Source organism: Diuraphis noxia, unplaced genomic scaffold (genome assembly GCF_037042655.1).
Source record: "Diuraphis noxia isolate RWA-SAM2 unplaced genomic scaffold, SU_Dnox_SAM2 contig0004, whole genome shotgun sequence".
Taxonomy (NCBI): Eukaryota; Metazoa; Arthropoda; class Insecta; order Hemiptera; family Aphididae; genus Diuraphis; species Diuraphis noxia.
In genome coordinates, this window is record NW_028301714.1 from 21,356,452 (window position 1) to 21,372,139 (window position 15,688).

The window sequence follows — 15,688 nt, forward strand, 5'->3', positions numbered from 1 at the left end:
GTTAATATTAATGTTATTTATCAAACAAATATGTAAGTAATTACACAATCGAAAAATTCGTATAAAATTAGGTAACTCTAGCTCACAAATTAGGAGAAATTAAATAACAGATTATATGGATTTCGAGTGCTGGGTTATTAAAGGTTTTTAACGGTGTTGCGGCCTTTCGCGTTACAATTAATTCAGGTGCAAAACCTTGCCCACAAATCGATTAGTAATTTGAATTTTACAAATTTTACAATATAATATGATAACATATTATAATGTACCTACTAAATAATTAGTGAATCCATTTACGCGTCCACCGCTCATCATTTACATTGTTTTACATTTTGTTTTAATTAAGAAAGTAAAACAGTTTATTTTAAGGAACCATAAAATTGTTGCATCACTATATCCATCACGCTGCTCTGAAGCACACGTACATATCATGTAGGTAAGCCCTACCTATAGGAGAGTATAAATTATAAATGGCCTGAACGAATAATAATTTTTAGGCCTGTAGAGAATACATTATCAACTATTTAGTATTTATGTAATTGCTATCTATACTATACTCGTATATAGGTACCTGTACGGCTGTACTCCGCATTAGACATTGGAAAATACATTTATCAATAAGTATTAAAACAAAATAAAAATACATGGTTATAATAGTTTGAATATTTATTACCATTTTTTGTTTTATTTAGTACATACAATAATACATAAATACCTAATAAATACTTTAAATATAATGATACGATTTATAATATTCACCAGCATCAATATTATAATTAAATTTTTTAAAGAACAAAAACAATTTAAATTCCATTATTGATATGTTTACGAGGGATTTGATATGTATTAGGTTGCACATGGTTATTGGCGAATCCACAGTAAAATGTCTTGTTCATCACTATATGATAATATGCATCTATCATAATATATTAGAAATAATAATATTAAAATAATTGTATTATATAACAATGTTGAAGTAATTACAAGTAAAAATATATAACATGCTGTATTGTGAAAACTAATGCACATACATGATAATAATATACCTAGTACACTATACTATAGGTATCTTTTTTTGGTCTACCTAGGTAGGTACTTACTTCATCATAATATACAAATAATATATTAGTAGTTAGTACCTACATTGTAATAATACGAGTATAAAGTAGTATTATTAATTAATAATTATTAAACTTATACAAATGTCGGTGCACTTAGGTTAATGTTACACATCACAGTAGGGAGCATAATCTTATTACCTATAACATAATATACCTATTATCTACCTAATATATCTATTATCAACCTAATATACTATTATTTAATATCGAAAGAGTTCAATTTTAAAATAAAAATAAATATCTATAGCAATATAAATTCGCCTCTAACCATGGTAGAAAATGTATAGGTTTAACACACAAAATTATATGCATATATATTGTATAATAATAATGCTTTGGCGTATATATCACAATATTTAAAATAATTAAACAAAATAATAATATGGCTTAAATATTACTGTTAATAATTAATAATTAATATAATGATAATTTTTTATAATAAAAAACACATAAAACTTTTCAATTTGATAACAATAAGAATAATAAAATTAGTCAAAATACTATTTAGGACGTTTAAATCACATTTTGTAAATGGGTTAAGACCGTTTATTAATATTTTATAACATTCAAAGTACTTTCAATAATTGACGAACAGATGGGGGAAACGAGCGTAAAAACCTTCGGTGGGTAGGTATAATACCTACTATGCATTTTGAAGGACGTTGAATTTTATCCTAGACAATTTATTTTTTTAATTTTCAAAAATTTGTAATTTTATTTATCAAGTTACACATAATAACGTAATGTTACGTTTTAGTTGAAATGTTAAAATTTTGCTATGTATAACACTATTATTCGGAATAATAATTAATAATATAGTAAGAGAAAGATCATATTTTGTAAGCTGCAAATCAGTGATTATATTTGAAAATGTTGAGTTGGTATACTTGTTTTTGCTTCTTTCATCATAGAATATCTTAAACTGTATTATTCTTATTTTTAGAACAGTGTATGGTGTACACCGATCGTAGTAATTTTTAGTAATAATTGATTTTTTTAAATAAAATATATTTTGATTTAGTATTTTTAAAGTAAATTATCAGAAAATTTTGTGGGAATATTGAACACCTTTTGAACCAGTAATTAATTATTTTTAAACAATAAATATTTTTCAATATGCGTGGAATGTGGCGTGGCCACTATAGTTGTTTGTGCACTTCTTCGCTCATCTAATAACTTTCAGTTATAGTAAATAAAATACTAGGTTATATAGGTATATTGGTTCAGTAAATGATATTTTATATACCGAATTTTCAAAAGGTTATTATATTCAGCTTGAGATCAATAAATCACTAATTCACAAATATAGGTCATACAAAAAATGTTAAAAAATTAAATTGTTTTGATAAAAAATAGTAAAACATTTTGAATAATCTAACTCAAATTTATTTATTTTGTCCATAGTAGAAAAGTCCTTCTGTATAATATTATTTTCTACACAGTAAAGCTTTAACTATTATGAGTATTTGTCATTTATACCTATATAATAGCTATACTTGGAATCACAGGCCACAGCGGCCCTTCCCGGGTGTACTCGTGGGTACTTATAGTAAGTACTTACTATACTTACTTTACGTATATGGAATAAAGTTAATTTAGTCATGTCCTATAAGATTTATATTATCTGTCATCTTTTATACGTTTCTACAAGTAATCTTGTCACGGATGACGCTTATCGATTATTATCATTCAAGTTTAATGTGTGAATGCTAATTTTGTGAAACGGCTCGATAACATAACACTATTATACTTAGGCAAAACGACAATTTTGTATTTAAGAGCATGTCACACCCGCTTTGTTGTCTTCGTCTTACAAACGTACATAATATAGGTTAGTTGTAGGCAGGGGTTAAAGTGGGGGGGGGGGGTGCAGGAGAACTCGGTCCTCTTACCTCTGACGGCGGTTAAAAAGTGTCCCCTTTATCAAATTAGGATTTTATACATTAGACATTGTATATAAAATTATATATGGAACGCTTAAAACTATATGGAGACATTAGTCCCCTCTGGAATTTTTTCCCACTTTAACTTCTGATTGTAGGTAGTAAATTTGTCAATTTGTGGTTAGTTTCAATTTAGTGTAGTACCTAAGTTTTGATATTAGAGCTAGCGAATGGACGTATAATTAAATCAAATATATGAAAAATGATTTGTTTTTCATGGGTTTTTACGTTGTTTAAATTGTTCATCGATATGTTAAAATTGTGTTTGTAAGATATTTAGAAACATGTGTGGGTGTGGCCTCTTCTTAAGTACCTAAAGGTGTATACCCTATAAGTACCTATATTAGATGCCGTTAAAATTATTTTGTAAAAATAAAATTGTCGTAAGAGTTCATTACATAGTTCTAGACACATTGATATTACTATCCGATTTTGTTGTCACATACTAGTATACTACATATGTAAGCGCAGTAAACGCAATTTTTTAATATAATAATAGTCATTATCTAAGGCCAAATAGACACAGAAAATTCGAACTTTTTAGTAATAATCGATTCTACGCACGTTAATTTCAAATTCAGTCTGCAGATTTTCAGTTCTTGATAATAAGTTATTATTATACCTCTAGTATATAATATTTCAATAAGATATTTTAAAAATTAATCTATTTAATTTAAGCCATCGATATCAATGATTAATAATAATATAAAAAATAAAGTTGTAAATTTTAATATTTTTTTTGCTTCCCCCATCTAGTTATCAATTGAATTACATAAAATATTGAAGTATAATAGTAGAATACAATTATAGCGTATTATTATTTTCCTTTAGGTAATAATGTTGTAGGTGCGCTTAATACACATTATATTATGTGGAATATTATAGTTTTTTGTGTAAGTTTCGTCGACCTTTTCCGAAATACATTTGAACGTATTTAAATAAATCAGATTTATGAAGGGAAATATTACCGTGTTGAATATTACTGAACTTTATCTAACCCGGAATCCGTTTGTTAAAAGTATTCTATGGATACGTATAGGAATACTAGGAACCTACAATACCTAGTCGCATAATGACATATACCTACATTTGATTTCTACGGCGTAAACACTAGAATGACAAAACATTCCTTCGTAATTGAAATAATTCAAATCAATCGTATTTAACGTCGTGCATAAAATGTGTGTACCGCAGTCGTTGTATTCAAAAATAAATATTTTATATCGTGTTGAGTGTATAATAAAAATGTATTATATTATAATGATAAATTGGTAACTATAAACGATTCGATTACACAGCATATCACATAATACATTTACTACATTTTCATTTGATTAAGAACCCGAATATTATAATAAGTTATATTGTACTAGAATAAAATATGCCATTTAATGTCACTTAATATACGTATTTAACGGAGGCCCTTATTTTGGTAGTTGCAGTTAAATTTAAAAACACGATTTATTATAAACTATTTAAAAATAATTTCATACTATAAAAAAATAGATGAGACTTTTAATTATTATTATGGACCAAACAAATACTTACAGGGCCAAATGCGGTTTAGACGACAATGTTTTCGAATTGTAAGTACTTAGTGATATCGAGAAGCGTATCATAATTTGGTCTATCTAAGTGCTTGAGTTATGAATTCTGTGTGCATTTAAGAAAACAATTTTCATTTTGATAATTGGAAATGTTTTTGACCATTAATGATAATATTTTGTGTTGGTTGTTGGGTAGTTGGATAGTTGAATATTATATTTTTTTGAAATAAATTTATAAAATGAAACAAAATCTCATTTTAACATCCAAGATATTATTTTACGAACGTCAACGCAATTAATTGAAAAAATCATAATTAGATTTTTAATACAACGCAATACATATTATATAGCTCCCGGAATAAATTATATAGATTACCATTTTAGTATTTTCAGCATAAAAGTTTTTTAAGCTCTTTCTACAATATTTGTATAGAATAAAATGTAATATTTTATTTGAGAAGTTTAGATTTTTTTTTGTAATTTAAAATTTCAAACAACAGTAAATCCTAAATCTTTCAAATGGTTATGAAATATTGCTTGGTCCGAAATATATAATAATATATAAAAAAAGTCCAACCTAGATATACATCATTCATGTAATAAATTCATTTAAAACACATGTCATATTCATTCATTATTTTTAACATCTTGGAATTAATATTGATTTCGTAAAAGTGTCACCAAAGGTATTTAAAATTCAATAAAAGTTAATAATATTAGTTACTTAGAATAAACTGTGAAACGCAGCCGAGTGTAGTATTTGTGCATTTAAGGGTGTACCTATTTTATTTTAAATACATTATGTTAAGCCCGTGGTGAATTTCAGGAATTGGAAATTTAATACTCATCAGAAAAATGTATAAATGTCTTGAATAATAAAGTGTGTTTAAAATATATTTAAACTAATCATGAAAAAAAAAAGAAGACACAATAGAGAGTCCATCGTAATTATCACCTTGATTTTCCAGGTATAAATTTTCAAAGCACTTCTGAAATAAATACAAGGAATATCGAGGAAAAATCACTCATTTTTGATAACATTAAAAATCCCTTGCAATTATTCATAAAATATTAAAATGTATAGATTAATTCAGTAAAAAATTAGATGATTTTTTATCATTGATGGTAGAATCTGCTCAGTAATTTTATTTAGAAAGAAAAGTATTTCAAAATGGAAATTACTTATTTTAGTATTTTTAAATCTTATATAAGTTATATATTATATATTTATATTGCCTGTAAACTATGAAGATAAATTTGTAAATCTAAAGTATTTTTTTTTTTTTTTGAGAATGATAACTAAGGTGAAAAGTTTATAATGATAAGGTATTAGCTTGCTTAAATGCTTAGGTGAGCTTATAGATAAGCATTACACCCAATAAGTTAAAGATTCACGTTACTGGTTCATATTACTTGAATATTTAATAGATCATAGATGTATTTAAACATTGGGGATGGTAAATGGTAAAAATGATTTTATTTTACGTTCATTTTGAAAATTGATATTAAAATAATGGAATTTCCGTTTAGGTGATAAATAAAAATACATACATAATTATAAATAATAATTTACACATTTTTAGTATGATGTGAGTTATATAGCCATAAAGTTTAGTTAGTATGTTCGTCGTTGAAACAAATGGGTTAGAACTTAGAAGTATATTGTTACATTTAAAAGCCATTATTGTCACATTTTAAAAACAATTATGGACGAAATTACTTTTACAGCCTTTCCGTTAAAAAAAAAAAAATGTTGAGAACTTGTACATTTTTCAGGAATGATTTATTATTAATAAGTATGGAGTCTATAAAGTGTATTATGTTATATTGAAATTCTAAATCTCTGTGATAATAAATTTACTTTTATTTGAATAAAATGAGTGTAAACACGAGTAATAAAATTGTTTAATAATGTTTAGTAATAGTTTCAATTGTATGCTCGTGATGAACTTTTGATTAAAAAGGGTTTTATAAAATAAATTTGAATTTATTGTCAGCCAACAATCAAAATCGAATCGGGTTATTTCGATAGAGTTTTTATCAGTACGAAAATAAGCAAATCTATCAAAATAATATTTTCAATAATAATAGTATTATAGTATAAGAAAATGTTGTTCCTATAAACTTTAACGTACCTACAGCGTCAACTCATTTTTGTTGTGTCACGTCGTCTGTACAGATTCCAGTTGCGTGGAAAGAATATCTTAAACTTTAGGGCAAATAATTTAATCAAACCCACTCAATCATGCGTATAGCTCAGTGATTGGACATTATTGGGGAGTGAGACCTAAATTAAATAAAACAAGAGAGACTGAAGTTAATATGTAAGTAGAAATTAGCAAACACTAAGTGCTGTGTCAATTTCTTCGACAAAATAATCCTGTATGATGTTATAGTGGACAGTTTATTCACTTGATTGGGATAGGATTAGAAACATATTGAATGGATTAGGTACACAGAGGCATTTAGACGAAATTGTACACCCAAATACCGAAATGCGTTTCACAATGTTGCGTAACACACTTATTAATTTCATTAAAAATAAAAATTTTGTAGAATTAAATTAATAACAATTATTTAAATATTAAAATATTAAAATATTCGTACTAATTTCACGAAAATAATTGTTCTATCAAGGTTATAATAAACACTGTTTGTAATCTAATACGCTAATAGCTGCATCCAAAAACCGCATACATTCGACTTCATCTCCAAAAGGTCGATTGACAAAAACCACACACTTTAGCGGTTCATTGTAAAGTAAAATACCATACATTATTTTTAATCTACATCTCAGATGTATTTCAAATGCCGAAAACTTTTTTAAAGTTTAACAAAAGGTTTGATAAAAGCACTTTATTTTATTTTAAATTATGACATTCTACCATTCAAAGTGAAACAATTTCTTATGTTTACAAATAAGTTGAAATTCTTATTGTAACATGTACAAAAAATATAGAATTCTAATTTAACTTTTATGATGAGTTATTAGCTGATGTAAATTTATTTGATATGTTTTTTGTTTAAATAAATGTATGAATTATAAATAACATATTTTATATTAAAAAATATATAAATTTTAAGTAATTATAAAATTATTAGTTTTTGGATACAACAATCTCAAAAAAGTGTGTGGTTTAGTTTAATATTTTATTTTAAGTGTATGGTTTTCGGATTCAACAACTAATATTTGGTGTATTTTACTCCCGTGGGTCATCAAGTCATAGACACTTTAATTTTAAAAAATAACATATTTTTAATTGGTATGTTTGTCACATTAAGCCTTACTTAATACCCTCTCCATAAATATAAAATAAGTAAATACTTATGATTTTAAGGTGCCAGATTTATAATAGTAAAATTATGTATTGGTACACACATGTTATATATATATATATATATATATATATATATATATATTAGGTATCTAAAAATTACATATTATAATAATATATAAAATTGTTTTATAAAATATTTCATTCTATATGTTTGTAGTGTTAAAATATATGAAGTACGTTTGTAAATAATCGTTTGTGTATTAATATAGATAGAAATAGAAATAATATAGATATTAATATTTATAGAAAAATTAATAACTTTGAGGTTGGTAATTTAATATTTAACTATATTATTGACATGGTTAAGCGATAAAAAGAGTTAAGTACCTACTAATGTACTATTATAATACAACGATGTCAGTGCATTGATTTTTTATTCATGGTCAATAATGAAATATGTTGTGAAAAGGTAATATTTTAATATTTTTAAATGTTAGCACAGATGATAAAAGATGTATAATATTATAAACGAAATATAAAAGTAATATTATGTGATTGGCTATAATGTTATGTAATGCATGTGTGCCAGTGCATCAAATAGAATTAGTAAATGATATGCATATTCAGAGGTTTTAAATTGTGCGATTTTTTTATCAGTTTCCCTCAAAAATCTTTTATAACTTTGGAATATTACATTAATTACCTATGTTTATGATGTACTATTATTATTGCTAAATTCTAAAATTTTAATGTAAAATGTAATTTTAGTTCAGTTACCTACTAACATGTATCTATATGATTCTCATAAAGAAAAATTAGGTATTGTTGGCGTATTTCACTTATGAAACACATAAATAATGAATTACGATACATACTAGAACATTAAAACTTCAAAATGTAATGTAATTGTGTAATAAATTACAGATTACCTACCTTTACGACGATGTCTTCATCACTATGTAAAAATGTGCAAACTGCATGTCTCATTCTATTTAAACAGGTTGGATATCAAATACATACCTACACTACAGGGATGGGCTCTAATTATTTCACGAGGATTTTCATAAGTTTGTTATAGTACATTAAAAAAACATACATGTATACCTTGTGTTTTTAGTTTGTCCATCCCTGCGTGCATTTAAGAAATATCCAAAGCTACATAGTATCGTCAAAGTATAATAAATAGGATTTAGGTGATGTGATATTTATGGTAAATTAGGGTTAAACACAAACTCGGGTAGAACAGGCACATGCAATGTCGGGGTAAATAAATACAAATGATAATAATAAACACAAAAGTGTTGTAAGGTTTGTTTTTTTTTCTTCATAAAAGTCGTGTATAATTTTAATAAACTTTCGTGTATAATTTTAATAAAAATGAATATTTTGTATCCTTTTTTTAAAACTCATCAATAGTGTATTATTATCTAAAAAAAGGCCGTGGAAACAATAAAAACACATGCGGAAGCATAGGTTGAACAGTAAAATTTAGTAATAAATATAATAAAATTAATAGTATAATAATAGTAGTTGTAATAGTAATAATTATAATAGTAATAGTAATAGTAATAATAATATTTACAAGTTCTATTATTCACGATTAAAATTTAAAATAAACATAAAATGATTTATTGCGATCTCATTCATAGATCTGATTGACCACAGATAGAGTTTAAAAAAAAAACCAATAAATTAATATACAACCCGTACGAAAATACATCAACATGACACATGCTTGGTAACAACAACTATTGTAGGAACTTGGTAGTTTTAAAATGAAATCATAATGTTATGAGCACATAAAAGAGGAAAACGTGGTTAATATAATTTAATATACTGTTGAAATGTTTACCGGTGTAACATCAGTAGTAGTACGCCAAAAAGCGTTTCGTTTTCCAGGCCTCCATTTTATCCTGTAAATTAACTTTGTCGTGTGTTTACACACATGTAATGCGAACAATTTTTATAAGTACCTTAAACAAGTTTCTAGGGAAAATATTATTTTTCAATCAAACCTATAGAAGGAGAGTTATTTTATTGAAATTATGGTTTTTTAATTTAAATTGTCGTAGGCGTTTTATCAAGATATTGTTTTAAATTACATTTTAGATTAGCGTCCTCTTGCCCATCGTAGAAGAGCGTCTGCTAGTATGTCCAGATGAGCTTTAGTCTGAAAAAAGTCAATTTTTAAATTTTTAAAATATTTAATTTTTATGTAGCAATATCATGTTTCCAATATTTCGTAACAGATATTATCACTTTCAATATAGGCACTAGAAATAGTTTTTCACAAACTTTTATTTTGTGAAAAAAGGACGGGTACGAAATTTACTACGTTATTTCATTTATAAACTTTACTGAAACTTAATTTTATTTATTTTTCTTGATCGAATATTTTCAATGGAAAGAACTCATTGTATTTCTCTATAAATTATAACATTTATTTCTTGAAAATAATAATAAAATGAAATATAGTGTTTACAAATTGATAAATAGTTAATTTGGTAACCTGTATGAGTAATAATAATAATAATACATTGAATATTTAATTTTTATTTTTATATTGAAGGGATTTGATAAAAATATTTATTTTTTTATCTTCTAGTATATTGTTCAAAATGCACAACTTAAATTATAAGATTGGTAATTAAGTTACTTTAGTGTTAAAATGGAGCATTCTTAAATTGATTAATGTGATGGTGTCTTTCCATCTCCTTACCAAAATAAATTGCATTTGATTAAGCTAGTAATTATTATTTTTGTTCTTACTGTTTTGAAGAAGAAACAATTCTTTCTGTCTTCGTCGTCGCCATTTGGACAATCAATGTATCCGTCACACAGAACGTGGTCGTCTATGCACCTGAACCGTCCTTCCTTGTCTGGAGTGGGACAAGCAAATCGTTCGAATCCATCTTCGGTGGGCGGACACTCTGTAATAATGAAATATTTTCATTTTTGTAATTACATTCCTATGTTAGAATCGCTAAAAACTGCTCTACAGTCATACTGGTACATTGGGAAGATTTTTAAAACAGCGAGAATTTAAAATATACCTACTACATTACCACTATTTAAAATAATAATCTTACATATTTTTCTCAAACTAAATTTGATAAATTCTTAAATATATCTATTACATTAATGTATAACGTAATATACATTAAAGTATTTTACACACAATATAGTATTTTTATTTTATAAAACGCAGTGTGAAAAGGTCAATTTATAATTTATATTAATTTTGTTTTGGTCTTATATTTTAATTAAGTCCCAAGGGTAGTGTTTTCTGTGGATACTTCTTTACTCTTTAAGGTCAAATCCCGGTTGTCACAGAAATTGTATATTGTTTCAATAACACAGTACACACATATATTATATATAATATAATTACGATAAATATTCAAATATATTTCCATAATTTAAAATAACAAAATAATTTTAAGATATTATATTATTACAAGGCCGATAATTATTTGGGTACTAGATTATTATTATTTTTTATGAGAAAAACATCATTAGTAAATTAGTTACCGCTAGTTTTAATAATGTTAAAAGATTTTTTTACACGTAAATCATACCAAATTAAAGTAGGTAATTATGTAATTTATTTACATTTAAGTTTATTTTTAATTTTGTTGGATTGAACTTAATAAATAATACCTTGATACAAGTTTAAATTCGCTATAGCTATTTTGTAAGTACAATAGCTTAAAAAAAATATATATAGACTTGGGTTCTATTCAAATGATGCACGTATTCGACCACAATATTTTCATCAAATACGCTTTTTTGTTTCAAACTAAAGCTTTTGTATGCATAATACATTAGACTGCCTACGACTTGAAATTTGTAACACAAACAAGTCAAAACAAAAAATACTTGTATAGGTAATGTTTATGTTATGGGTTAGCTACAACAATGTACTAGCAACTAGCTAGAGCTCATAATAATATTATTTAAAGACAATAATAATAAAATCAATAATCGGTAGGTCATAACAAGAAAAATAATAACTATAATTGGTCTCGTGTAAACGATGAGTGGGTTTCGTGGTTTATGCGTACGATATATAATCGACCGACGATGAAAATGCAAAAAAAAAAAAATTATTCTTACTCGGAGCAGATTGCGAACGTTGTTAGGAGGTTTCCATCTGGGTACGATATAGACTGGCGGGAATTATTGCTAACCTCTGCAGGATCGCGATAGTGACGGAGAATCTACGCAGCCAAGAGAACCGAAAATCTACAACTAATACCTGCCAAAAAGGTTAGAGTGGGCAAACGATTTATGTCCAAGTCTTACGAAATATATATACTATCATTAGCGCATGGTTCAGACCAAACGTTTAGTAACGGTTTAACGGCAATTATATTACAGACTTATACGATTATTTACGCTTTTCGCCAACTTAAACGTTTTACACTATAACTATATAATACGGTGCGATGCGATGAGCATTTTATTTTCTTCCCTCTAATGGAACCACATTACATATTTAATTCAATTTTGGGTGTTTATAAGAGAAAAAACGACCGTTTTATTTATCACCGCGTCGACCGTTGCAATTAAAAAATATTCAGGGTCGAGACATTTTTTTTATACCATGATGTTGTATATTTCATATTTTAATGATGTACCTATATCATATTATTATAGTTCGGTAAATACGTAAAAAAACTAAATAGTGCCCTGCACTCTGCAGAATTGTGGTTACCTTTGTTTTCAACAAATAGCTCATAAAACGTTATACGATACCTTATATTTTTTTCTTGCTAGTTTTATTTTTATTTTTATAATTCTAATTTTAAGTTATTTAATAAGATAGAATATCCGAAAATCCGCCCACACAAGTTGATTCATTACATATAACGTAATGTAAAAAATAACCAAATTAGTGATCAATATAAGATATATAAAAACTTGAAACTATAATTGGATATTTTTACTCGCAGTACTCGATAAACAAGAAACTTCTGAATATTTTTGTTCCTTTATAAAGTTTTTATTCATAATAATTTAACGATTTATTTTTAAAAAGGAAGAAAGTATGGGTAATCGCTCTGCTGTACAGTAGACGCCATAGAGTACATCGTTATATTGAGTAAGTCACTGTATTGTATAATATGTTAAATTTAAATTGAATAATACATTTTTGGATATGAACAACTATTCTTAATGAAGACAATTAGCCTTTATTAATATGCAGATTTCATGATATATTAATTGTATTACTATTAATTAAAGCAATTTATCTTACTATTTAATATTTTAAATAGACAATTGTAGCTTAAAATGAATATAAATGTTTTGAGAATTTCATTGCGTATGACAATATTTACACTTATATGCGTAAAGTCCCCCTTAAATAATAATTTTGAATTAAAATAACTATTTTTTTGTTAAATTATAGAATTTTGTCTAAATTGGAACTTTGAAATTTAAAGGCTTTTGATTATAAAAAAATTATGCCATGTTTTATTTTTAGATTTTTTGGTTTTAGTATGAAATACTTATGAGAGCTTTAGCAATATACCTAAATTCGACATTTTATAAGTTTTTATCTTACAATATAATTTGATTTTTTAGTGGTTTTGAAAAATGTTGTTAAAGTGTGAATCAATTAAAATATATTTGAAATAATACTATAATATGTTATACAAAATGTTTTTTTTTTAATTATGTGAAAATTTAAATATTTACGATTGTTCGTTTTTTAAATTAAAATAAAATAAGAAAATCTAGTAATAATAAATCGCTCCAAATGATTACTAGAGACTGTCCACATAGCAATTAACGTCCATTGAAATATCGAGCATAACCTAAATTTTATCCTCCTCCTCAACCATTAATCTCAGAAAACATAATTTTTAATAAATTTACCAGTATGCTATATATTAACGACTACTTATGACTGATAAAAATACTTTATTTTTGAACAATAGTCAATTTTCATGATTTTATTGAATTAAAAATATTAATTTATAAAGTTTAAAATTACAACAAAATTATATTACATAGATGTCATCCAGTATCATAATATTAAGTTGCATAACTCATTCAACTGAATTTGGATAATATCTTATTTGGCGAAATTAAAACTACATGGATTTTGCATAGGTATTATTAAAATGATATTTTGTAACAAACAACGTACCGTCCCTACAAATCGAGTACTGAATATATTACTATGCAGAACTTTGCTGTACCAAAAATGTTCTATGTTTCTATAATTAGTTTAATATTAAATATTATCAGTGGCCAAATTGATATGGTTAAAAATTAAGTTTGATCGATATTATTTTCGGTTTAATTCTTATGATTATAAATTATACTAGCTGAATTACCCGACTTCGCCTGCGTACATTATTTATTTAATTCTTTTTACATTTAATGAAAACGGTTTAGTTTTAAATATATGATTTCCATTTATAGCTTTATTAAGAGAAGTTATTATTTTTAATGGATATAAACCATTGTACTCAAGATTTAGTTTTCGTGTAGTTTTATTATGAACGTATAGAGAACATTCTTAGTTGTAAGGGGGATATTATCGCAATGAATTCGAGTATAATATGTAATTCTAACAATTGTCTTTCATTTTAGAAGGAGTATACGTCGAGAGTCGAGTGTGCTAAGGCCATTTATACTTTTTATACTAAAGGTAGGATAATGCGTACATCTTTTCAAAGCTTATAGTCCCACGAAATGTGGTGGATTTTCCCCTGGGATTTAGTTTACCAGAACACCAAGAATATCGTGTTTTTCTGTTTTTTTTCTCAACTGAATAATAAAAACCGTTATGTTAATCGAAAATAAATGCACGTTATACCCTATACCTGTTACCTGTAACAGCATGAATCCTGTTTATTGTGGGCGATAAATACACACGCCCATGTATGCAGAGTGGTTCATTGAGTAAGATTATCCCCGTTATTTTCTTAAATAATGAATTTAATCAAATTCTTGTTTTTTAAATTTTTAAACCCGCTTAAAGACCATATTTTATGGAACGAAACAAACTTCTGTTTCTCCCCCTCACTTTTACACTAAATTATTTAGTGGATATATTTTTTTTAATATTATTATTAAAATGTTTATAAAAATAGTCTTACAAATAAATAGAATAGCTTTAAATATTGAATCTTGTATTTATTATATGACGTGAACTATTTTTGCAAATAAATAATGTTGATAAAACATTAATACTTATTACTAAAATTTTCAAATCACCATAAACGCAAAATCTTCAAAACCTCATGGACTTATATTATCATCTGTACACAAAATTATATAATTTAAAATTACTAATTCAAATTTTGGTTTACTGCGTTAAAATTTTTAGAAAAAATGTTCTCTAAATAATTTATAATAGAAAAGGGAGTTCTTATTTGAAAAGCAAACGTTTGTATCTTCACACTCTTAAGTCCTGACTTATGGCTTATAAGACTTAATGATCAAGTAATAATAAAAAAACTCAATAAATTAAAAATATGGTTTTTATATTTAAAAATTCCAAAGTTAGATTTTGAATAGTTATATTACTTAAGCGAAAAAATTGATGATCGTGCTTAGTGAATCACTCTGTATATATGTATATAAATTACTTGATATTTCTAAGTAATGCCGTTGGCGAGTGTTTAAATTCTGTTGTTGATTTCATGTGATTTTGTTCAAAAGTAAAGTAAGTACTATGGGTTTTAAAACTCCCTTTTTCATAATGAAAAAAAAATAACAGATAGTAAAAATAATAAATAAATAAAAAATTTTTACGCTGAAACAAAAAACAAAAAAAAAAG

The 15,688-nt window shown here is 25.8% G+C and overlaps 1 protein-coding gene across 2 annotated transcripts in view; it reads right to left on the reverse strand.

Annotated features, from left to right (window-relative positions):
* Positions 1–648: 648 nt before the first annotated feature.
* Positions 649–15,688, reverse strand: part of LOC107161390 (low-density lipoprotein receptor domain-containing jelly belly protein) — a 47,053-nt gene continuing 32,013 nt past the window's right edge. For both annotated transcript variants that reach the window (XM_015507794.2, XM_015507787.2), the window contains 2 exons: positions 10,659–10,819; positions 649–10,059 (listed from right to left, as the gene is read on the reverse strand). In XM_015507794.2, coding sequence (XP_015363280.1) covers positions 10,000–10,059; positions 10,659–10,819 — 221 coding nt within the window. In that variant the 3' untranslated portion in view covers positions 649–9,999. The remainder of the gene's footprint in view (positions 10,060–10,658; positions 10,820–15,688) is intronic.